The sequence below is a fragment of the Sander lucioperca genome, chromosome 3 (genome assembly GCF_008315115.2).
Source record: "Sander lucioperca isolate FBNREF2018 chromosome 3, SLUC_FBN_1.2, whole genome shotgun sequence".
Taxonomy (NCBI): Eukaryota; Metazoa; Chordata; class Actinopteri; order Perciformes; family Percidae; genus Sander; species Sander lucioperca.
The window spans coordinates 41,800,370-41,827,316 of NC_050175.1; the positions used below are offsets into that span (position 1 = coordinate 41,800,370).

General features: G+C 41.1%; 1 protein-coding gene and 1 long non-coding RNA gene across 11 annotated transcripts in view; one reads left to right on the top strand and one right to left on the bottom strand.

Moving 5' to 3' along the window:
* myo9aa (myosin IXAa) overlaps window positions 1–26,947 on the bottom strand; it is a 132,337-nt gene that overhangs the window by 82,396 nt on the left and 22,994 nt on the right. For all 10 annotated transcript variants that reach the window (XM_035999903.1, XM_031290011.2, XM_035999904.1 and 7 more), the window contains exon 2: window positions 19,460–20,422. In XM_035999903.1, coding sequence (XP_035855796.1) covers window positions 19,460–20,335 — 876 coding nt within the window. In that variant the 5' untranslated portion in view covers window positions 20,336–20,422. The remainder of the gene's footprint in view (window positions 1–19,459; window positions 20,423–26,947) is intronic.
* On the top strand, window positions 6,793–25,867 carry LOC116043422. Its single transcript, XR_004103464.2, has 3 exons — window positions 6,793–6,945; window positions 13,103–13,105; window positions 25,855–25,867. It is a non-coding gene; the product is annotated as an uncharacterized LOC116043422 (long non-coding RNA).

Below are 26,947 nucleotides of genomic sequence, written 5' to 3' on the forward strand. Positions count from 1 at the left end.
AAATGATGCCCTTTTCAAGACTTTTGTCTGTCTATTATGTCTGTACTCTTTTCTACTAGAAACGGTTTCTGACATGATGCTCCCCATGTCAACCAAGTGTGTGAAAAAACATATATGAAGATTGTTCTTATGTTTCCCAAGCAGGACAAGTGAAATGCCCGTTTGAGCACAAATACAATCAAGAATTATGCAAATAAATACAAGAACATCCACATTTAAAGCAGCTCAATACAATGCAAAGGGAGAGTGGAATGTATTGTCAGTCTCTGAGCATCAACGCCTGTGTGCAGACTAAGAAACCATACATAAAACACTCAGGAAATGCTGACATATTATTATACTATGTGCAAGATTGTTGTCTTAGCTGCAATACCATGCAGCCACAGAGAATCTGAGTTCCTCGCATCACTCCTCTCAAAATACTAGAGACGCTCACTGTAAAGCGACAGGAGCAAAAACAGCCCATACATCAGCAGAATGAGAGGAAATGCGGGAGGCGCAGAAGAAAGCTTCCCAAATCTGGCCACCATACAGTGAACTGGAATGTTATAGTGAGGGGGAGTGAGGGGTGGAAACATGGAGTCACGTCCCAATTCCCTTTGTGTCGCACAAAAGGAAAGTCAGGAGGAAAGAAAAAAGAACTAGAAAAAGTGTTGTGATCAACTGTAACTTTAATATAGAGTTGTCTCAAATTCTCACACAGCAAATTACAGTTGTATGACTTCCGTACTCTAAGAGGGAATGAGCACAATGTAGAGATGATACAATTAGTCAAATCGACAAAAAAATAGCCATCGATAATCGTAATTTCTCAAGTGGAATGCGTGTAATATAACCAAACCTTAAATTTGACACTAAACTTAAATTAGCACTGAAACTAAAGATTATTTTCATTATCAATTTATTTTTCTCGATAAATCTTTAATATATCAAATAGTCAAATACTGAAAACCAGTCAAAAGTGACTACTTCATATGTCTTGTTTTGTACAATGAACATTATAGAACCCCAAAATATTCAATTTCTTATCACATTAGACCAGTGATTGTCAACTGGCGGCCCGCGGGCCAGATCCGGCCCGCCAAAGCTTTTAGTCTGGCCCGCAGAATAATCACGAATTCAGAAATGTAAAGAGGAAAAAATGCGTTCTGTTATTTAGCATTTCAAGCATTTACAGCAGGTAACATTACACAGGTAGAGCGCAAACCCAGCCCCTGTATTTGCATCTCTATTCACATGCCGGGAATCTGTAGATGCCTGCGCTCCAAACACACAGCTGAGCCGAGATGTGTGTGCGTTAAAACACGCAGTACCTGACTGGGAACGATACAAAGAGGATAACCAATGGCCGCTGGGCAGATCAACTTGCGCTAGTCTCGTTGCTGTAAGTAGGCTACAATAAAACCTTTGTGAGTAAAAAGTCAATACTTATCAATGCACTCACCTGTATAGACAGGCATAAACATGTAGAAAGCGATATTTCAATCTGCTCTGTCTGCTCACTCCACCGCGCTGTTTTACGCGAACACAGCTCTACTCTGCAAATAGAGAATTTTTACAAACAAACTAAAACAAAAGGTGTCTGTTTGTAGTCTAACTGTTTATCTTAGTTTGCTGGGAATCTTGAAATTTGGACAAATTCTTATAAATTTAACTGCCGGCTGAACGAGCCATCCTCTCCGCTGGAGGGGTAAATCTATGGATGTATTAAGACCAAAACATACATGTAGCTACTTAATATGCACGTGAATGACGGACCGTTATGTTTGCGTTCTGCATTCTTGATGATGATGATGGTTGTATTATTTTGCAACATCGTTTCATTGCAAATGGGCATAGGTGACGAATGCATAGCCTGCTTATCAGTCCATGCATCATTAAAGCTGGGCTTTTCCACGTCAACTTTTCGCTTCAGCCTCGTTGACAGTGACATTCTTACCTGACAACAGCCGTTTCTTTCTGCAAGCATTTTCCACCAATCAGGACGCTGCATACAACCATGTTTCCTAATCACAGACTTTAACCATCACTCTATATAAATAGGCGTATTAGGAAGTCCGGCCCCCGGAGTGTCTGCTTAGAAAAATTCTGGCCCTTGGAAAAATGTAGTTTATGACCCCTGCATTAGACAAAGCAAAGGAGCAAATCCTAACAACTGAGAAGCTTAAACTGCGGAATGTAATTGATTAATCAACTAATCCATTTAGCTCCAAACTTAAAATTTGTAAGTTTTGATTTAGCCTGGTCCTACCTACCTACTCGTACATTTCATTTGTACAGAGAGTCTGGCCTCTCTCCATTGACAAGTGTTAACTTCCTTGAAGGCGGGTACTCTGTTGAAGTTTAAAACTATTGGATCTGCCCAGAGCCACTCTGTATCCGCCATAACCAATCGCTAACGATTGGTCGTGACGTCGGCTTAGCATCGCTAGCGTTCGCCTTAGCTAACTCCTTCACCACTAATGGAGCGAGCTGGAAAACCTAACTTTTCCCGAACCCCGTGGGGAGGAGGGCCACAACATCATGGCCACCAACAAAACTCAGCAAAGATTGTTCTTGCTCGGGCTTTAACTTCTGGATATTCGGCAGCGTTGCCACAACGGACCGAATGGCTTTGCTCGCATCTTTCTCCGCCGCCATTACGGAACTACAACTCAAACTAGCGCACAACCTCAATGTCATCGTTCTCAGCCACTCCCTCTGTTCGCTGATTGGACCGGTAAAGATTTGACTGGAAAAAAACCAAGAATATACTGCAAACCCAGACGGAGTACTGAAGGAAAATGAAAATTGAACGGATGTATGTAGGAGGGCGGAGCCAGGCTAGTGTTGGTTGGAGAAAAGCAATTGATTCAATGACATCTCCTTGGGCTTTAGGAAACTGTGAGATATATATATATATATATATATATATATATATATATATATATGGCATTTCCCACTGGCATGTCCCACTGTTTTAATCACTAAATGATAAATCAATTTATCAAGATAAAATGAATTGTTTGTTACAGCCCTACCTTAATTCTTGAAATGGGCCATAAAAGGGTAAACATATAGAGTTGTTGTACTTTCTCAAAATGCATTGCTGTTACGGACTGTAACACAACATAACCCTATTGTCCTTTCTGAATGATGAAACGCAATATTGAACACTGGAAACACTGACAAAATGCAGAAAGTCACACGGTAAAGGCTGCGTGCTGACGATAAAATGGCTACAGGCATTACACTGCAGGATAGAGAGGATTACTCAGCCACAGAAATATAAACCTCGCTCTCTTCAAGTATTTATAATCTCAACAGTCCCTCTCACACTTACAGTCTAAAGCTGTTGCTAATTGTTATTACAGATCAGTCACGCTGGGCTTGGCCTCAGCTTTCCCAGTTTCTCAAGTTATGACAGTGTGCGGAATGCACACGCGATGATCACAGCACAAGCAAAACACAAGAAGGCTCGATTACACATTAGTATAGTAGAACAGGTTCTGCGGAAGTTTTGTAGAAATTTAAAACGAAATACTGTTGATACTTAAACAGGTCTGGGATATTTAAATGCATATATGATCCTGTTCTTGTAAAAATATATTTCACCCAGCTGAAAGGTTAGAGCAATAACAAGTCAATCACAGGCAGACTTGATGAAGGAATCTGGTCCTGTAGCATTCCTAATCTTTTATCTTCCATGTGATCTTACTGCATATTAAAATATATTTATTTGAGGTTGACAGCTACTATCAAACTTGTCTATATGGGTTTGTAAATATTTGCCTGAACTTTGAGAGCTTGGCTTGCTGTCGAGTATCACTACATCTAGGAACTTTCTACCAATAAGTCCGAGCTGTGTACCTGATACTGTCAGCACTGTTTGAGTTTAAGCCGCCTGTGCACTTGGTAATGGAGATCATCAATTTATTCATCTGTTCATCGACACAGCTGTACGGCTTTTTTTTTTATCACAGCAGTGTTTGCCTCATTGGGGTTGTATTTTGTTGAATCTCCAAAATGTTCATTTTCTCCAAACTTAAACCTATATACCAATAACGGATTTTTTATTTATTTATTTTTTGGCCACTTGAGTGCAGCGGAAACCAGTTTTGAACATTAACATATCGTCACCTTAAATTGATATGTCAAAGTTGTTAGCAATCAACTTTGCTTATTTACACGTCCCGCAGTTGCAACATAATCATTCATTTTAGAGTTGTTGGGCGGCACGGTGGCTTAGTGGTCAGCACTGTGGCCTCACAGCAAGAAGGTCCCTGTCTGTGTGGAGTTTGCATGTTCTCCCCGGGTTTGCTTGGGTTTCCTCCCACCACTATGTATCTCCCCTGGGTGCTGTAAATGGGGAGGAAAGAGCATAACCAGTTGGTCGCTGTGTCTGTTTGCTGTTTGGTGCTGAGCAGAGAATGTACGGTGGGTTTTTACAGCTTTTCCACAAAAAAAAAAGCTCTGATGATGCTCTGAGAGCGATTAAGAGTCTATCAAAACAGTAAAGTTGTGGTCCAGGCAGCTAAACAACGAAGCTGAAAGCTCCGAAGGGAGCTGCAGATTCACGTGATAATTCTCTGTAAATTCATCACTACGAGCAAACTTTCATTTGATACACTGTTATGTTTTTTTAAGATTATTTTTTGGGCTTTTCCATCTTTATTCGATAGGACAGCTAGGTGAGAAAGGGGAGGACGACATTCAGGAAATTTGTCACAGGTCGGATTCGAACCCTGGACCTCTGCGTCGAGGCATAAACCTCTCAGTATATGTGCGCCTGCTCTACCCACTGATCCAACCCAGCCACACACACTGTTATGGTTTTGGCATTTAATCTTCAGTTTATCAGAAACATAAAAAATTAAAAAAAACTCAATACATTTGTAAGTACATGTATTACTAAACAGTGATGGTTTGTAATATAGTTTTTCCTTTCCCACCCTAGTTTGTTGTTTAACGAGTCATTTTATCCTTCTGTACTTCACACACAGGTTTACATACCCTAGTATTCGCAAGTATTTACCTACTAAACACCTTTGAAGAACTACACTTTCACTGCTGCTCATAATGTTACATGTGTAACAGCTTACAGCTTTGGTAATAATGTAAAAAGCTCTCTCCTGTAATGACAAATACTGCATATGCACCCAGTGAGATATAAAGTCTAACCTCTAACTTCAGCTGACAGTGTGGTGTGTGGTGTGTGTGTGTGTGTGTGTGTGTGTGTGTGTGTGTGTGTGTGTGTGTGTGTGTGTGTTGTGACCTCTCTGTCATTAGCCAACACTCAGGTCATGTTAGTAAAGCTACATCCACACAGTTAGCCATGTTTGAAAAGTAACCCTAACCCTAACCCAGAACAGGTGGTCTCATCAGCAACACGCCCATATGTAGGCCACATGTCAAGCATTAGCTGGCCAGCGCTAAGCTAACACTGAGGCAAGACAATGCAGCCAAATGAAGGGAGTGACTTAGCACAATCAATACACTAAAGCTAAGCCACATGGTCAGAGCAGGAAGGAGGTCAAACCAATTAGTTAGATCTGAGAGACACAAACATTGGAACTCTGTCCAATCACGTGCCAATCCTAGAATATCCTGTATCTCCTTCAGTTCCTTTGTCGTACATTACACACAGATGTGTTAAACTGGCCAAGTCACACACAGAAATGCATTTTATTCCGTCTTTTAAGAGTCAGAAAACCTAAATGAGACGAACAGGTAAATTCTGTTATACATTGGCTGGAAATAAGTGGTAAATTACCTAATCCAGCTTCAAGCAAATGACCTCAGTGCACTCATCACAGAGTGGCACTCTAAAAGATACCCTGTGGTGTGTTCTTGTAAACTAACATTATGTGTGTGTATCCCTGAGCCTTAACATGTTGAATTCATTTCCTTCTTAATTAACAGTCGCACATACATTTTTTGAATATTTTTAAGCCTGTCTTGTTTATATCGGCTGGCAGTAGGGCTGGGAAATATAGAGAAAATCAGATATCATGATATTCTTGACCATATACCTCGATGTAGATATTGCGACAATAATGTAGGGCTGACAATTGGTGTTTTAACAAAATGTCTTTACAATTAGATAGATAATCATCAATAATGTGGATATAATGACTAAGTGGTTAAAACCAAAAAACAGAACAGCTAGAACAGTCTGGTAAGTTCAGAAAATGACATCACTTTACTGTAATGCAGCCTTTACAACCATTAAAAGACTAAACCTAAGCAATATTAGGATATTACGATATCCAAAATCTAAGACGATATCTAGTCTCATATCACGATATCGATATAATATCGATATATTGCCCAGCCCTAGCTGGCAGTCTTGCAATCAGTGGAATTGTGTGAATCAGAGGGATTTCATGCCACTACCAACCCATCCACATTTAGATTAGCGACCGCTGCAGTCGCTAGGGATGTGTGCCGTTTACATGGTCAAGGAACAAGAGATGGGGACCCAAACCTTGGAAGAAGTGACACATAACTGCACTCATGTTTAATAACTCCACAGTGTACCTTTAAGATGTAAATTTGTTCATGATCTCGGTTATTGACAGATCAATAACAGAAACAAGGAAACGTCAAATCACCCTGACGATTGAAGAGATCTCTGATCGTCTGAACCGAGATCTGGATCCAGAACAAACTACAGGATAAAATAATCCAGGAGTAGCTATATATATACATTTCCCTGACTGCAAGCCACCTGTGTGTGTATGCATGCTGCCATTCATTAGTTTCTGTGTGTGTGTGTGTGTGTGTGTGTGTGTGTGTGTGTGTGTGTGTGTGTGTGTGTGTGTGTGTGTGTGTGTGTGTGTGTGTGTGTGTGTGTGTGTGTGTGTGTGTGTATGTGTGTTCTTGTTTAACTATATTCATGGAGTACAAAAACTGGGAATACGGTATACTTGTGGTGTCCGGACAGCTTTGTGGGGCCAAAATGCTGTGTGTTCACTCCCGTCCAGTCACAAGAGGCGTGACGTTGTGGCCATGACAACAAGTTGTCACTGTGAGTCAGTGAGGTGGATGTTATCGATATAAACACAGCTAGATGTTCCTTTGCAAAGAAAGGGAAACACTTGGGTCAGTGCCCCTTTTTGGCACATTTATGGACTTACCAGTCGTACCAGACCCCTAACTTGATTTACATTAGGTGGAGCTAATGTTTGATCACTGCCTAAATATGTGCTCTGCTGGCTACTCTAATGTCTAACGAATTGTAATCTATAATTTTGTCATTCTGATTGACTATACTGTAATTATTATTGTTTTGGTTTATTCTGTAAACATGACATCTATTGCATGTCTGTCCGTCCAGGGAGAGGGATCCCTCTTCCTGAGGTTTCTTCCATTTTTTCCCCCGTTAAAAGGGGGACGGGGGGACGGGACGGGAGTTTTTCCTTATCTGAATCTAGGCTCTAAGGACAGAGGGTGTCGTATGCTGTCCACATTGTAAAGAGAAATTTGTGATAATGGGCTATATAAATAAAATTGATTGGCTTGACCAACAACCTCAAAGAAAAAGCAAAGTTAACTTCCCCAAAAATCTGAGAATGTTGAGAATTATTTGCATTATTTTAAAAAAAGAGTAATAAGGACTGAGTGTGCAACATCAAAAGGTAAATGCCGCTGTATGTTGAACATAATCCGGTCATGGCCCTTTAATGATTTAAGCCTGAGGTCAGTTTTTATTAAGCAGAAGCAGAGATGTCTGGATGTCGCTGGCTGTTAAAAGCTTTATGATAGAAGGGAATCATATCTCCACACTTACTAAAATGCACCGCTACGCTTCTTCAGAGCCTTTGTTGTGGACAGTTAATGAGTCATTCACACTACAACAGGCAACTTTCCCAGAGCACAGACATGTATTCTTAGCAGTGACACTTATCTTTTCACTGGGATGGGCCAGTGGAGATAGAAAGACCGCTATTGTAGTTATGGGCCAACAGAGGAAGAAGGGAATACAGAGATTGAGAATAAGGAAGATGATAAGCGCACTTCATAATTGCTTTTCATTTCCTGCAGTGATAACTTATCAGGGGTACAAAAGTCAAATCTTATCTTTGCTGAAACGTTCATGTCCAGAAGAGATGACCACCTTTCATGTAATCTGACTTTCTGCAATTTGGCACCGTGGATTCCAAGACAAACTACCGGAAAATATACAGAGCAGCACGTGGCCGGCTGGGATGATCTTTCCATGAGCAACTTCTTGCTCCGGGGGTGACATCCCTCATGTTTTCTGCTCCCTTCCAGATGTGTGCCGTTTTTAACAATGGGTTTTATTAAAGCACATCTGGACATTCAAGAAGCACAAGATGACCACATACCACACAAACGCACCAAATGAGAACCTCGCAGCAGAGAGAGGTCACCTGCAAGGACTTATGTAACTCGAGTGGGGAGTGGAGGGCGTGTGTGCTTTCAGCAATTATGTAACAGACTTTATTGATACTCAAAATCACAAGGATGGAAAATCTGCTGGGGGAACAGAATGAGAGCAAGGTGGTTTCAGATGTTAGTCTAAAAAGGTTTTAATAATTACCTTTAGGGTTTTAGAATACATATAACGTATAAATAATCAAAAACTTTACTTCTCCTACATCTTTACTACTCCTTCAGATATTCTACTGAATTTGAAAATGTGTGAATTTGAGACAGCAAAGTGTAAAACAGCATCAGCAAAAGCGTCGGGGACAGTTTTCTCCTTTTCTGTTGTTGCCATTCCTACAGAGAGGAGGGTTTTTAAAACAAGTCCTGAACATACGCTCCTTCACAAAATCAGAGGACAGGGGGAAGGCAACATCTGGCCAGCTGCAGATGAACAAAGTCACAGCAACAGAAGGGAGGACAGAGAGTGTGTTTGTCATCTACAGTAAGAGAAACAAAACAACTTTTTCTGCTACTTGAGTTCATTTTTTCCTGAATGACTGTGATGACTGTCGTCAACTAACGATTATTTTCATTACCAATTTATGTGCTGTTATTTTTTCAATTATTCGATTAATCATTTGGTATATAAAATGTAAAAAATAAAAATAGTGATACATGTCCATTGTGACAATGAAAACCAGGAAATATTTCATATTTAAGAAGCTTGAGGTTCATGTCAATCTACTAATTGTTCAAGCTCTACATTACTGAATATAAACTAGTCAGAATTTTCATTAGAAAACACAAACTCTAATAATTGAAGGCATTGACAACACAGATGTGCCCCGGAGTAATTTAGTTTAAAGACTACAAAGAAGAGAACAGGACCACTGTGATTGGACGCTCACATCAGACAGAATAAAGCCTTTTCTGTCCATCTCATTTCTATGTGACACACTGGTGCAGGTGTACTCAGGGCAGTAGGGCAGCTGCTCGAGTCTGACAGGAAGTACTGTGGTGTGTGTGTGTGTGTGTGTGTGAGTCTGTGCGTGCGTGCGTGCGTGTGTGTGTGCGATGCTGACGAAGCACCTGCAAACTCTGGCGTACCCCAGCATAAATAAAAGAGCCTGTGTGGGGACACAAACAGGCACATTGTCGGGCTGCAGCCAGCATCTGTTGCTGACGACCGACTAGTTGGCTCAAAAAGTGGAAATGGAGACATAACAGACAAGCCCACACATCCTGTAAGAAATGGTACTTTATTGGCCATACAATTCTGCTGATAAAATCTGTACTAATCTGCACAGATGTAGGGCAGCAACCAAGTAACTATACTGAACAAAATTATAAACTTTTGTTTTTGCCCCCATTTTCAACCCTAACCATAACCATAACACCAGATACTGACTGGTTTTCGGACCCCCCGCCTCCAATACAGTAAAACTGCACATTTTATAGTGGCCTTTTATTGTGGCCAGCCTAAGGCACACCTGTGTAATAATCATGCTGTCTAATCAGCATCTTGATATGCCACACCTGTGAGGTGGATGGATTATCTCGGCAAAGGAGAAGTGCTCAGTGTGCAACACAGATTTAGACAGATTTGTGAACAATATTTGAGAGAAATAGGCTTTTTGTGTACATAGAAAAAGTCTTAGATCTTTGAGTTCAGCTCATGAAAAATGGGGGCAAAAACAAAAGTGTTGCGTTTATAATTTTGTTCAGTGTATTTTCATTACCAAATAATCAATTCATCGTTTAGTGAATGAAACATCAGAAAACAGTAATATATAAAATTAAAAAAAATCCAACTGGAGAATGGAGGAAAGTTTAATCATCCTTTGTTTTTATCTGCTGCACAACACAAACTACACTCGGTGTAGAAGTCAAACAAATCACTCTGACCCCTTTGAGGCTGATGTGTCTCCACCGAATCTCCGTGTAACCTCTGATCTCAAGCTGCTACAGTCAGAACGAGAGGCTGTATCAACACGGCCCCTCAATAGTTGACAAAGCAGGAACAGTGTGTACTCCTCCAGTGGTACCAGTCTTCATGTATACAGTTTCAGAGGAAAATAAGAGCTTGGCACCAGGTTGGAGAGATAAACAAATGGTGAAATGTAACAGCTGGAGTAATTGCCATTCTTCATCTTTGAGCTGAGCAAAATGCCATCAGTTGTAACGCTGGTGTTACAAAGTATACAGTTGTTGCTTGTTGGTTTCTTAACATTTGACCAGATCTGAAGGAAGATTTTAATCAACATTAACCAAAAGAGTAACACCTGCTTTTAAAAATAAAAGTCACTGCTTTAATTTGACAGTAACCCAGCGATGTTTCGGGACTTTATCTGGATTCTGAACTAAATGTATCAAGTTTTGTCAACATTTTCAGTGTCATTCAAAACACTCTAATCTTATTTTTCACTGCAATGTCCTCCCACATGGTTCCATTTAAGAAGATTTGTACTTTTCCTATGCAGATATGTGAAAACGATTAGTTTTGATCATTGATTAATTGTTTATTTATAAAAAAATTCAAATGAAGATGCCAAATATTTGATGGTTCCAAGTTCTGTCTGAATAATGACAATTATAATAATTAAATTAATAATTAATAATGCAAATAAAATCCATGCCACGGTGAGGAAATTGTCCCACCAGTTAATAAACTCGTGACAACAAACGATTTTTAGGGCTGGGTACCGAAGTCAATACGTATTAGGCACCGACCAAATTGCCTCTAAAGTATCGAGTATCGAAAAATGCCTCATTATTCAATACCCAGTTTCAATACCTAAAGGAGTAAATCTCATCAGCGTCCGTGAGCCAATCAGCATGCAGCATGCTTCTCCCAAGATCTAATAATGCTAGTGATTGGCTGTCTAACATTACATGTCGTAGAGACATGCAGGGAAAACTCTACGATTCTAGATTGGAAAAAATGGATTTTATAAAATTGGTATTGAAAAAAGTATCGTTCCGGAACCGGTATCGAAGTCACGGTATTGATATTGGTATTGGTATAGAATATTTTTTAACGATACCCAGCACTATCGATTATACCGGACATTTTACAAGAAAAGATATTCGTCGATAATGCTCAATATCTGCAGAGCGCTTACTCCGGTTGAGCTTCCGCTGCAGAGCCGGGCGCAGCTGCACCGTGAACCAGGTGGCTGCCAGAGGTTACAGTTTACAGATTGCCTCATTAACAACATGTTCTCTATTAAATATTGCCAAATCGGTGCTTCTGCTTTTCGCTTTGACACCAAATCCTTTGCCACCGTCTTGTCGGTAAACTCTCCTTACTACGCGACTCCTGCTACTCTGTGCTGCTGCTGCTGTACGGAGCAGACACTCAGTTTATATTTGTACAGTTCGTCATCCGACTTTGATAGCATGCTTTAGTGGGCACTGATATGCGAAAAGGAAGTACATCTTTTTTGTTTCTATAAAAACAAAACAACAGTGATGCAAGTAATGTAATAAGGGAATGCCCGACCACCACCGGAAACACAGACTACTGCAGCATGCCTAATAGCTAGTGAGGAAGTGGATGCCAGTTTTTCTTGCATGAATATGGTAGTAAACCTAAGGAACATGCTTATTTTTTTTCAATCAGAGAATGCTGAATGAGAGATTGCATTGAATGAAGCTCGAGGAACCGAGGCTAGCCTGGATGTGAGGTGAAGACTACTGCTCCCGATTGGCTGAGTTAATTTAGGTGCTAACAAGTGGAAGATAATTGACAGACAATAAAAGAGATAACGGTAACACTTTACTTGAAGGTATCTACATAAGAGTGACAAGCCCTAACTCTAACCCTAACTTGTCATGACAAAAACCGAATGCCACTTACTAAAAGAAGCGTTATGTCATAAAGGTTTATGACTTGTTTATAATATTTATGACACGTTCATGACAATGTCACTCTTACGTGGATACCTTCAAGCAAAGTGTAACCGAGATAACAGTTAACTTAAGATATCTCTGAACATGATTCACAGATCAGCCTTCCCTTGATCGTCTGCGACTACCCAGAGCAAACAACTCCAAACATATGGCTTGATGTTACGTAATCCTCATAACATGGTGAGAAGAGTAGTTGCTCAAAAACTAACACCGCTAACCTCAAGTTGCTACACAAACAATTCTGTGGTAAATTGCTTGTGTAACTTTGCTGCAGTGTGTTTTTTTTACCAGTGCAGCACAGATAACCAGGCACTTGAGTCTTGCACCTTATATGATACCCAACCGGGGAATGCAGCCCATAGGCCGAGCCCATTGTTTAAGCTTTCACCCTATGTAGTATTTCACTCTTCGCCCTGGTTTCACCTTAATAAAACACAAAGCACTGTAACGTTATACTCAACTGAAAGGCCTGCACATGAACTGTGCTTGATCGTTCCCCGCCTCTCTCTCTCTCATCTCATCTATTTTTTCCACCCCGGCCCGAGGAAAACAACTCTTTCAGGGCACAGTAAGTCTCTCTCGACCCCGCCCAGTTGGGGGAGAGCCCAGTAATACACACTAATCTTACTCAGTGTTAGTGGGGGCTCTGGGGAGATGGTTTCTAAATGTACAAGTGTGTGTGTGTGTGTGTGTGTGTGTGTGTGTGTGTGTGTGTGTGTGTGTGTGTGTGTGTGTGTGTGCGCATTTCTGTGTCTGAGTGTACTGAGTGAAGTAGATGCTGAGAGGTGAAACTGCTGACCTGTGTTGACTCACACAGGGAGTGTTTCTGTTGGCCGGGAATGACGGAGGAGCACAACAGAAGCTCCAGCACTCACAGGGGCCAACAAGGCCTGCAGGTGCTTTTACATGCACAAAATATGAATATTTGTAGGTAAAAAGAAAAACAACTGGCATCCACTTCCTCACTAGCTATTAGGCATGCTGCAGTAGTCTGTGTTTCCGGTGGTGGTCGGGCATTCCCTGATTACATTACTTGCATCACTGTTGTTTGGTTTTTATAGAAATAAAAAAGATGTACTTCCTTTTCGCGTATCAGTGCCCACTAAAGCATGCTATCAAAGTCAGATGACGAACTGTACAAATATAAATTGAAAGTGTCTGCTCCATACAGCAGTAGCAGCAGCAGCACAGAGTAGCAGGAGTCGCGTAGTAAGGAGAGTTCACCGAGAGTTCAGCATGAAGATTGATTTTTTTTTTGCATTATTTGGAGTGGCTTATCGATGTTAGTAACAAAGATATGGATTACTGCAGGTTTAACTGTTACAGTACAGTGGAGGCTGTTAGTATTCCTAAAAGTCGATGTTCAGTATGTCTGTATTGACGTTGCCATAAAACATTGATTGTGAGCATTTGTGTCTCTGTGCATGACTTTGAATTTATGTGTGCGCACATGAAAGTTGGTCTATCCTTTGGCAGCAGCAGCAGCGCGCCGCCCCCCTACACACACACACACACACACACACACACACACACTCCTGCTCTAATGCCCTGTGACACCTCCTCCCTTGTCTTGGAAAGCAGATCCTGATGATGCACTGTCAGAGTGAGCGGCGTGAGGTAACCCTATACTCTCCCTCTTGACCCAGGGGGAGAAGAGAAGACAGCTGAGCTCATATTAAGCTGCCGCTTGGCTCACATGTAAAAACAAATAACCGTGCTTCCTGTGTGACGTTGAACCGGAACCAGTTCCTTATTAAATAGCAAAGAATTATATTGCCTTGGTAACATAAAATATCCAAATCCTTCAATTTGTTATATTCTAAAAAGACATCCATACTTAATAAGGTTGCTGTATTCTATTTTTACAAATAGTTTTGAGTGATTTTGCCTCTTTTTTTTTTTTATCGCAAATGCTGTTGAGATATACAGGAAACATGGAGAGAGTGTAAGGGATATGACGTTGGTTATGTTAACCATTCGGCTACTAGGACGCCCCATCCTGTAGCATCTTAAACATATCTTGCATTATCATACCTACATAGGACATTCATTCCTCGACTGTGCTTTAAATCATTCTTAAAAAGTCAGGGAGACACCTGAAAACCCAAAGACCTGACAGGCGGACATCTGGATTTAAAGCCTGGGTGATAGTTAAACGCTAGATGATGACTAGCTAGTACAAGAAAAAAACCACAAATCAATATATAAATAAGAACACCAAGAATCCATCTCCAAACTATCCAAGATACATTTGCATCTATCAATCTTTAATCCAACACTTGTTTGGTCTTTGTAGACATGTCACAAAGAGCTAAAAAGAGAGAAATGGTAACCTATTATGTAACAAACTCAGCAAAGACAAGACATCTGCACTAACCTGTCATTACTGATGAGCACTGTTGAACAAATGGAGATCAAGCAGAGAAACATACAGCAAACGGCCTTTAATAGTAACGCTGCACTAACAGCTTTCCTTCATAGCCGTCTGTCATCTACAGCTATACAGCTTACGCCAGTCTTCCCCGTTAGTATGCTCGTTTACGCAGCTTTAAAATATAATCACACCAAGTTGTGGATTGGGAAAAATCTTTAAAGATTCTATTATATATTGTTGTTAAATTAGTTCACATATATGTTCACACTTGCCGTCTTTTTTGACAAGAAAAAGTTGACTAGGGCACTTTTGTAGTGAAAAGCAGCCGAGAGCGTCTTTTGTTGCTATAACAACAGCTACTGCTACAGTATCCTAGCTAGAGCGCTATGTGGAGCGGTGCTAAACTAAAAACTAAGCTGTGGAGTGAGCTAGAGAGAGAGAGAGAGAGAGAGAGAGAGAGAGAGAGAGAGAGAGAGAGAGAGAGAGTGGACCTGCTAACGTTACATAAAACATCTCATAACTCGCTGTGCTCTGACACAATTTTTTCTTGTTGTTATTAAAACGACAGGTCTGGCTACTCCGCTTGTCATTGGTCGGCTATCAAAAAAGAGCTTGACGTAGGGCGTTTTTTTTTCCAGAAAAGTTGGACTGTTTTCAACTTCAAAAAGACGCCCTGAGCTGCAGAAAAAAAGTTGGCAGTGGTGTTCAAAAAAGCGCTCACGACTTTTTTGAAAACACGGCTTACGCAATAGGATTATAATGTGAAACAGACGCTGGCAGTTTAAAAAAAATGACGCCAAGTGTGAACATAGCCATAGTTACTACATATCATGTTCCATGCTGGCATGGAGACAAAAGATAAAGAATACCCAAACTATGTCAAACATTAAATTCCAGTGTGCAAGTATGTAGTTACAGGAATGTAAAGCTTAATTTAAATTTCTGTCATATCTGACGCGAGAAGGAAAACAACTTCAGGAATGGCAGACAGCAGATAAGCACTAAACCGACATCAGGTGAAGTATTTGTTGTATGTCACATATGCTTGTTTTAGTCTTCATTCTGCAGGGTCAATTGAAGTACAGAGGTGTTGAGGGTAGGATCACTAAAATGAGTCTACTCCCCTTTAAACTCTAACCCACAATTGAAGCTTGTCACATCTCTAACTGCCTTAATGTAGAATAATAACCACGTTCAACCATAATACCGTAACTCGCTGTGTTTATTCAACCAGCACAACATGGTTTATGTTTTCATCAAGCCGAGTTTCATTCATTGAAGCACTTGAGTGACAGGGCTTGTCAGGATCTTAACACGGAACTGCAGCTGTTGGCTGGTTTCCAAAAAAGACACACAAAAAAAAAAAAACTCTTGTAAGCGATACCCTCTATCAGGAGTTAAAAGAATCTCTCTCTCTCTCTCTCTCTCTCTCTCTCTCTCTCTCTCTCTCTCTCTCTCTCTCTCTCTCTCTCTCTCTCTCTCTCTCTCTCTCTCTCTCTCTCTCTCTCTCTCTCTCTCTCTCTCTCTCTCTCTCTCTCTCTCTCTCTCTCTCTCTCTCTCTCTATCTCTATATATATATATATATATATATATATATATATATATATATATATATGTTTTAGGCCTCGGGGTGAGCTTGCCCTGCGACTGACAGTCAGCAGGAAAACATCGGTCTGCTTTGCTATAGGATGGTTAACTTGATAGATCCACACTGTCCTGGTCTGTGACATCAGTCCGTTCAACTGGTCTAGTTATTAATGCCCAGTAATAGGAAGGAAAGGTAATATACTGTACCTCTCTTTACACTAAATTAAACTTCAAGTTACTGATAATACACCTACTTTCACCAGTGTGTACCCAGGTGTGTACACTGGTAAACAACAAGCCTGAATTCTCCTCAAACATGTACATTTATTGGACTCTGCGCAGCTCTTTCTGTAGCTGCAAATGGCTTTAAACTATTTTTTTTCACATACTACCAGTACTCCCAAATACCTGCGAACAGACTTTAATGTGGAAAATTGGAGTTCCCCTTAAAGACAACTGAGACACAGCTCTTGAAAACAAACGGTCAGAAGTCAAGGATAAACTCAATGCTCTTTACATTAAGATGTGAGAACATTAACTCCAGTAGAGGTCAGTACATTTTACGGTCTTCATGTCATTGACAAAACCTGTGATGAGGCATGTATCATCCCTCCTGTGCTACTTGTCTACTTTCCTGAATGAAGAGCTACATGGAAATGAAGACGAAGTATTCCTATGAGGTAATGTTGGCTGCCGTTCCTCCCCTCCTCTTCCCGATCTCTCTCTGCAGTAGCACCGCAGCTCCATCCTTGGTATCAATCACCAGCGGGCAGATACGCAATCTTACTGTGCAAACAATTAAAGGCTGCTCCTCTGCACTCAAAACTACTCACTCGTGTTGCTGAGTTGAGGATTAACCCAATATGCTTACACATTAGCCACGGAGACACACACACACACACACACACACACACACACACACACACAAAATGGCATTCCTGAGAACAGTGTTTGCTAAACCGAAGGCAATAAAACGCAGCGTACAGCTACTTGTTGCAAAGATTGTGGTCTGGCTGGTTACCTTTGAACTTGGCTTCTAAGCTGCCAGTTTCAACTTGACATTGATGCTGGGAACACTGGCAGAATCTGTATTGTATTACATAGGGGATATCTGAAATACATTAATAATTAGCTTTTGGACTGAGATATTAACAATTTAAAACAGACATCACCTCCAGTAGACTGGATATAAAGTCAAGATAGCATACATATTTGGCTGGTAGATTATGAACACAGTTGTACAATCATGGCTGACTATACCCAGATGAAGAAATACCAGAAGACATGTATGCATTTCTGTGAGCAGTGCACTGCCCTGTTCTTTGTCAATCAAATGCAAACAGCAGGTGGTTGGGTGACGTGACAGGGAGTGATACAACCTCCTTATAAAACACAACAACCCTCTTGACAATAAGCAACCATTATTTGCCTTCTTGACCGCCAGCAGTGTGCATACAGTTAAATGGTGTTATGCAACCATCAGGAATTCAGATGATGTTGAAGACAAATAAGAAAACAATGTGCGGTTGTGAACGTTAAGGACTCTTGACTGGCATGCCTTAAAGCGAGAGGTCCCTGATGTAGAAAAAGAATGATGAGTGGAATGTCTTGAGTGATATGAAAACAAACAGTTTCCTTCACAGCCTTTGGCTGGGCCTCTACAAGGTCTACCTTGAGACGATCACAAAAACGAGAATCTACAACTGTAACCACTGATAGGCCACTGGCTGCTTGCAGATAGAGAGATCCTCTGTGTGCTACATAATCCCCACACAGCTGGACTGAAAGTGCAATAAACATCTGTATTGGGGCAGACACAACTCGGGGACAGCCATAGAGACAGTAGTGGCTAAGCAGTGTTGTGTAACGGATGTTGAAATCCACACAGAAACTCACATTCACAGCGAGTCATGTTAAGTATGGAATCAATCCATTTATAAAGGCAAACATCAGCCCACATATATTGGTATTTATTAACCTGAATATCTACAGATAGTTTTTTCAAGTCATTTCAGACAAGTCTCAATTCAAAAATCTCCATGCATCTGCCAACTTGAAACGAAAGATATCCGAGACAGGATCTAGGTTATGAGGTCGGGAGCAGACGTTTCCTTTATATAATAAGAGCTTTTTAATAAGGGACAGCAACTAACACTTCAACATAAAGCTTGTCTTCTAAAGAAATCAATTATCCTGACTTCATCCCCCCCAGATCAAGTCCCAAGCCCAGAGTCAATTTTATATAGCTCAATATCACAAGTTTACCTCAATTGGCTTTGCAATCTGTACAGCATACAACAGTTTTTGTGATATGTGAAGTGAAAGTCTTTTACGTTTAGGGCTGTGACAATTAGGCCTGTCGCGATAGTCAATAAATTCTCTCTCTCTCTCTCTCTCTCTCTCTCTCTCTCTCTCTCTCTCAGACTGGAGGACCACTCTCGGGTTCCTTAGCGTAACGAGGAGTGAACCCTCTTGTGAGTCGCATGGTCTTTGTGTGGAGGTGGGACTCCTGGCGGAGAGAGAGAGACAGAAAATGCGAGTAGTTGGAGTGGGGTTTTCCGCAGCACTTTGCCGTTAAGGCGCCGTCAAAAAAAGAAGACGTATATAAGCGATGACGTGGTGGCTGGCGTCTGTTTGTGTGCGTGCGTGCGTGCAGTTCCAGTGTTAAATATTCTTTAGAAATAAAAGTTTATTGATCTTTGAAAAGGTGTACCTGCATTATTATGTCATTATCATTATATTAGATGAAAATGGTCTCAGAACGACAATATTATCGTTTATCGCAATAATTTCTGGGCCAATTTATCGTCCAGAAAAATTTGTTATCGTGACAGGCCTAGTGACAATAACCGCATCACCCCAATACCGGCGGTGACGTGACACTACCAAGGTGATGACATCATTCATGTTCATAGTTATAAAATACCTCACTTACATAGTCTAATTTAGTTTTTATTGGTGTGGGATTTTACAGATACAGAAGTTGAGACAATTTGTTTTGCTTTTTTAAGTCACGTCTTGTCTTTTGGGAGTCAAGTCTCAAATCAACAAAGTCTCGCAGAAGTCAAATCTCAAGTTGTCATTTTTGTAACTTAGGCCTGACTCGAGGCCAAGTCTCTTGTCTCAAATGCACAGCTTTGTTATCGGCAGAGCACATTCGCAAGCAACAAAAACATTTCTATTGAAACCCAGAGTGCTCGTGTTTTGGCTTACCTCTAGTACTGGCCCGGCCCCCAAGATGATCTGCTCCACTCCACTGGCAAAACCCTTCTGGCTGAGAGCGGTCAGATGATGAATGAGAAAGTTCGTGCTTTGCGTCTTCCCAGAGCCGCTCTCCCCAGATATAACGATGCACTGATTTCTCTCTTTCTGCAGCATGGCGTGGTACGCCACATCAGCCACGGCGTAAATATGTGGCTCCAAATTACCCAGTGTATGATTATCATACATCTTCACATACTTGGGGTTGTAGATGGGCAGGAACTTAAAGGGGTTAATGACGATGAGGATGCTTCCGACATACGTGTAGATCCTTTCCTGGCGGAAGCGCGAGCGCAGGTTGTCCAGCAGCGAGCGCTCGTTGAGCTCCGGCAGGCGGCATAGATCTGCCTGGTCACCATGAGCCTCAGGCTGTGGCAGCAGTCCACGTTCCACCATGCGCCTGCGCTCCTCTGTGACCTGCAGCCACATCTGGAGGCTGCCGCCATAGTGAATCGAGCCGTCTAGGTTCTTCTGCCTTAGGAGGAAGCGGTAGTCCTCGCCACCAGACAGTGGGCGGTGCTCTAGTGCCACCCGGGGCCAGAGCATCATCCTCTGCACGGGACAGTCGCAGGGGTTCAGAATCCATTCTTCCCCACCGAACTCCTTCACCTCAGCCAGAACATAACACCTGGTGCGGTCCAGCTGCAGGCGTTCAATTACACGTTCGATGGCCTCAGCGGCTGTGGTGGTCTTGCGGGCACTGATCGGGCAGTAGATGGTGCCCTCGGCCAGGGCGCCTGGGTAGATGCGCACGGTGAACTCTGAGTTCTCGAAGCGCGGCCGCCGGCCCAGGGTGCCCATGCCACCAACGCCATCACGAGCACTCATGGCAGAGCAGGAGTTCCCATTAGCGGCAGCCCGGCACTGGCACGTCCTTTACTGGGCTGGAGAGGCCACCGATTCAAGACATTACCACTGTGAAGCAGAAGACAAAAGATTGATTAATACCCTGAAGATTTAGGATTGGTCTAAAACTAAAAATCTCACTTGTTTTTTTAAGCTTACACAGAAAAGACTGAATACACAACTAATGAAATAAACAGCAAAGCATTAGCAGAAATGATACGTTATGACACTGCAATAAAAGCAGACTTCTACCAACTGCACTGATCTAAAACCAGACCACAGCCCTCTGCAGATTACGAAATTTGTCAGATTATGACACAAAGACTTTATGCACTCATTATGTAATCTACTCAAGGGACAAATTATTTTGCTGGAGCCCACCACATGCATACTCATAAAGGATAAAGGATAAGTCATCAGGATCTACGGGATTACCATTAACACACATACACACTCCCAAGCACACACATAAGCTCTCGCCAACGCCGACACCAGCAGCTGCCATCCTCTTTACTGAAGACACAATCTCGCCATTCACAAGTTCCCTCTTTAATACACAGCAGAGGGACATCATGGGGTGAGAGGAGGCCACAGAGAGAGAGAGAAAGAGACGAGTGACTGAGCTGCTGACAAAAACTCTCTGTTGCTCTGCGATTTCTTCGCTATCATCAGGATTTTGGACAGTTCTGTAGCACAAACATTTAATAAACTACATCTGAATGTGTCAATGAACCTAAAGTTAGTTTTGAGGAATATTCACGCAATACATGCAAGCATGCACAGGCAAAATGTTGTTAAAACAATGATAACTGGGTGCCCGGATAGCTCAGTTGGTAGAGCAGGTGCCCATATATAGAGGTTTACTCCTCGACGTAGCAGGCCCGGGTTCGACTCCGACCTGCGGCCCTTTGCTGCATGTCATTCCCCCTCTCTCTCCCCTTTCATGTCTTCAGCTGTCATGTCAAAAATAAAGGCTGAAATGCCAAAAAAAAAAAACAATGATAACCAATATATTCAGCATTGCATGAGGTGGAGGTTAGTGGGCTGTACAAGTTTCATGTACCCTATGTGCACTGCGTGTGCATAACTGGAAATAATTAGCCTTCAAACCAAACATGTAATCATGTGATGTCTCTAAAAAAGCCACAGTGAAGTACTGCAAGTGAGTTGTTTGAATGTATACTATGGAGAACACATAGCAAGCTCTGGTCATCCGCAAGTAAATCCCCATGTTGCTTTACATTCACATTTGATGTGTTTAATACTGATAAAGCAGAAATAAAAAGAGAGTCAGTTTAACCACAGATGAAGCCTACATTGCAATAGCCGATGTATTCCTCCTTACCCTTATGGCATTACAATCTTGTGCATCAGTCTGAAATGTTAAATGCATTCCTGGAGTTATGCGACGCGCTGTAATTTGTCTTTATGTTGTACCCACTTTCTTTCCACTCGTCTCAGTGACTTCTACTTTAGATGCTGATTTTCAAAGCAGAGGGATGAGCTTCAACTTGTTGCTATCAGTTGTGGCTTTTTCGTATAGGTAGAAGAAAGAGTGATGACGTACTGAGTTACTTGTGTGAAGTTGCCCCTATTAATCAGTGAGTACCGTGTTGTGGCTGCATTGCATTCTGGTCTATAAAGACCTAGAAGAGCTAGAATTTGTGCATAAATTACTAGTATATTTGTATCTTCTAAAATGGATTTTTCCTGCTGAGTATCCAAAAAAGGATGAAAAATGCCCGGTTAAATTTCCCACTGCCCAAGGTAGTGTCTTCAACAGTACTGATTTGTCCAGCCAACAGTCCAAAACCCAGAGATATTTAGTTTACGAGCATGTAGTATGACAAAGAAAAGGATCAAATGCCCACATTTAAGAATGGAACCAGCAAATTCTTTGGCAGTTTCACTTTCTAGTTCACCTTTTACCTGTCTTAGGCCTTTAAAAGTCTTATTTTATCCGTCTCTGTGTCCTTAATCTACACATCTTTATATTAATGAAACATAAGCGGCCTGCTGCCTTTTTCTTTCTGAATTTGAGTAGAAGATCGATGTGCAATGCAACGTAATATACTCAACATACATCACAGCTACACATGAATGAGGTACAAATGCTACTGAAGCATGCCAACCTTCCAAACTGTGTGTTAAAGTGCTCATATTATGCTTTTTGGCTTTTTACCTTTCCTTTATTGTGTCCTATATCTTTTTTGTGCATGTTATAGGTTTACAAAGTGAAAAAGCCCAAAGTCCACCCCAAAGAGACTTACCATCTCCAACAGAAAACACTGTTCACAAACTGCTCCTAACAGCTCTGTTGTAGTCCAGCCTTTACTTCCGGGACGAACGTTAACACACGTTATAATGCTCGCCTAGCTGCTAGCGTGGCACGTCCTCATACTCTGCTTCTGACTGGCTAGCAGTACTTACCTAGCTACTGCGCAAGTGCAACTCCCAACAAAGATGGAACAGAAGTGAGATGTCTCACTCTGTAGCTAAAACAGAGAGCTCAACACACAGGGTGAAAAGAGGAACTGCAGCAATGTGCAGTACAACAAAAATATGGTGTAAACCATGTAAACCTATTCTGGTACAACCTCTAAATACAATTATGAACCTGAAAATGAGCATAATATGAGCACTTTAAAAGGAGTGTAGCCAAACGTTTATTTTTTCCTATTTTATTTGGCAAACAGTTCGTATTTGAGTGAGCAGTTGTGACTGCTAATAGCATATTGCAGCTTGTACATTATATGCATTTGTATAAATAAAATAATAATAATAATAATAATAATAATAATAATAATAATATGTAACAACCCTTTGTCTTTACAGCCATCATTCTTATCTTCAATATCAGAATGCATGAAAAACAAAAAGGATGATATTCCTCACCTACTTTCAAACTGTATGAGCAGCATGACCACAGCAACAACAACAAAAAGTAAAAACAGGAAATGGAACATGGACATGTACAGTTGGTGTGCAGAGTGGAGTACACAGGGCTCCTGCACACCTGGTCATTTCCTCTCACCCCATATACAACCTCTGATGCCATGTGTTGCCTCAGCAACTATGATCATGAGGCGCACAAACACATGCACACAGTACCTCTCCTCTTTCCATACAAATACAGACACACACCCATATGAGACAAAAACACACACATCACCTTTTTAACCTCAAACAAAGCATTCAATTCAACTGTATTAGGCCAAAATCCACACACACACAGCCACTGACAGGTATTAACTTGCCTGTGATGACCGTAGGTATGAGAGTGTGTTTTGTGCACTGAGTTAGGGCCCAGCGCCTGGAACAGATGGTCAGCTCGCTGCTTAAAGGATAGGGAGGGGAGGGGGGGATTTAGGGTTGTGGCAGTGCTGGACAGCACAGGGCCATGCTGGCTGCTTCTCTGTTTACCATCACACGAGCACAACAAACTCATGGACAGCTCTTCCGGGAAAACACTGGCAAAACTTGCCAATCACAGAACATCTCCCAATAACAACTATTGCCATTGCTGTCTTGCTTTTGATCGATTTAAAAAAAATTGGGGGTTTTCCCTTTACTCGATAGTGACAGTGGATAGACAGGAAAGGGGGAGAGAAAGAGCGGGGACAGGCGCCCGGATAGCTCAGTTGGTAAAGCAGGCGCCTATATACAGAGGTTTACTCCTCGACGCAGCGGGCCCGGGTTCGACTCTGACCTGCGGCCCTTTGCTGTATGTCATTCCCAAGGGGGTAAACCTCTCCCCGGAACGCGTAGATCCTATGGCGCCATTTTGATGCTAACAAGCCATCACCTCCCGTTAGCATTCCATTGACTGCCAGTCACTTTGACAGTGAATAACTTTACATCTGAAGCGTTTAAAGACTTTATTTGTCCATTGTTTATTTCTAAAGAAACGCGACAATGTATAAAAGGCTCCATTACCTTGTACCTCACGTTATGGCTCCGTAGCAGATGTTTTTGTAAAAATAGGTTAACGATTGTGTCACAACAACGCGACTTACTGTCGCACAGTAGAATTACCGTATAGTACAGGAGAAGCTCGCAGGCAGTTTCGACTTACATTAGCTGTTTAAGTTTAATTACTAATGTTAACTAGCATTTTAGTTAGCAATAATTAGCCTGTGCCTATGTTATCTCCTTACATATACTCACGCTATCCGTCTCTGCAAGATTCGGAATGATTGAGATTCTCTTGGCACAGCTACCAGAAGACTTCCAACTTTCAGACAGGTTGCTTACGTCACATTTACGTCGTCTCTCTCAGTTGGAGGCTGCGCAGTAACGCTCAGCGCTCCCCGGAAAAGTGCTTCTGATATCCTTCACTGGTCTCCGTCAGAGCAACGGGATCTGTTGGTCAATTTGATATATGTCTATGGTCATTCCCCCCTCTCTCTCCCCTTTCATTTCTTCAGCTGTCCTGTCAATAAAGGCATAAAAATGCCCAAAAAATAATCTTTAAAAAAAACAGCAAAGGGCCGCAGGTTGGATTCGATCCCGGGCCCCTGCCAAGGACTCAGCATACATGGGGCGCACGCTCTTAGTGGGTGAGCTAAAGCCCGCCCCGCTTTTGATAGATTTACAGACAACATTAACAACAGAATGGACCAAGGTGGCATGAGGGAAATCCTGCTCAGATTGGGGGATGGGATGATGTGATATAAAAAGGTATATGGATTGGGATAAGGGGTGCACATTTTAAGCCATTTGCTTCATCGATTGTCGGACACATTAATGATCAATAACGACTCAATCATTTAAAATAAACAAGCAAATTATTTGAATAATAAAAGTCAATTTGAAAAGGACTAACGCTGCTCTTGCTCAATCAGCCTGTTATTATTCAGCAAATTCTCCAGACAACATTTAAAAGATTAAACATAATTCTGCACAAATTACAGGCTTCTTTCAAAGAGATAAATGAGATGAGACTAAACATTCAGGGCACTAAAAGCCTCAGCAATTCTAATATCAACAACATCTGCTGTAACTTACAAATCCGGATTACCTGATAGTAATAAAAAAAAGGGCTGCTCTGGTCTTCTGACAGACAATCAGACCAGTTTTACCAGCTTATATTTAATCCTTGTTGATAAATAGTTGGCGGCTGAGTTTTGAAAGGGATAATATTACAAGGAAGGTAACAGGTGTTTACTTACAGTCATGTGCAGAAGTTAGCACACCCATGCTAAAGTTCACTAAAAAGAGGAATAAAAAAAATCATGTTTTGGAAATTGATCTTAATGCCTTAATTAAAAAAAATGAGGAAAAATCCAATCTTTAAGGACACCAATTTTCTTTGTGAATGAATAATGTATCGTAAATAAATAAATGTTCTTCCTTAAAATACAGGGGGCATAAGTAAGTACACCCCTATGTTAAATTCCCATAGAGGCAGGCAGATTTTTATTTTTAAAGGCCAGTTATTTCATGGATCCAGGATACTATGCATCCTGATAAAGTTCCCTTGGCCTTTGGAATTAAAATAGCCCCACATCATCACATCCCCTTCACCATACCTAGAGATTGGCATGGTTTTATTTCAGTTAGCCTAATAGCTGGTTTGATTTGCATTAAGAGATGATTTCCTGGAAAGTACCCCATGCCAGTCTCTAGGTATGGTGAAGGGTATGTGATGATGTGGGGCTATTTTAATTCCAAAGACCAAGGGAACTTTATCACGATGCATAGTATCCTGGATCCATGAAATAACTGGCCTTTAAAAATAAAAATCTGCCTTCCTCTATGGGAATTTAACATAGGGGTGTACTTACTTATGACCCCTGTATTTTAAGGAAGAACATTTATTTATTCACGATACATTATTCATTCACAAAGAAAATTGGTGTCCTTAAAGATTGGATTTTTCCTATTTTTTTTTGTAATTAAGGCATTAAGATCAATTTCCAAAAGATGATTTTTATTCCTCTTCCTTAGCACACTCATGTCAACTTTAGCATGGGTGTGCTAACTTCTGCACATGACTGTAATTCTAATCAGGAAAGATAGCACAAGTTAAATAAAAAATGCAGATGTTTTTATTGTATTTTTAATTCATTTGAACAAGACTGTGGTGACTTTTGGAAACAGATATAGCGGTGGCCATGTAGGTGATAGGAGAGAGGTGAAACGGATTCCTTTAGGAAACTACAAGGGGTTTTATTTCACTTACACTCTATGGATCTTAAATTTGAAAGCAAAAGAGTTCACATTTACAGATTACAAGCTCCTTATTGCTCTGAATTTGGAAAAAGTGATAAACCAAATATTGGGGTCTGGGTTAAAAAATGTAAACATTGTATGGAATTGTAAAAAGTAAACATTCATATGTGTTGTATATGTCACTGTTGTTGACAACCTTTTTCCTGGGTATGTAATGATAAAAAAGGGTTTCTGCTGTTTATACAGTATGCTGTTCACATAAATATGATACAAGATTTTTGGGACTGAAACCACCCGCACAAATTCAGTTGTTGTCCAAGGGATGCACACAAATGTCTTTGTGAATGTTACTTATTCGTCCAAGAATAAAATATATTTTTTGATAACAAATATTAATTCTTCAGGCCTACACCAGCCCAT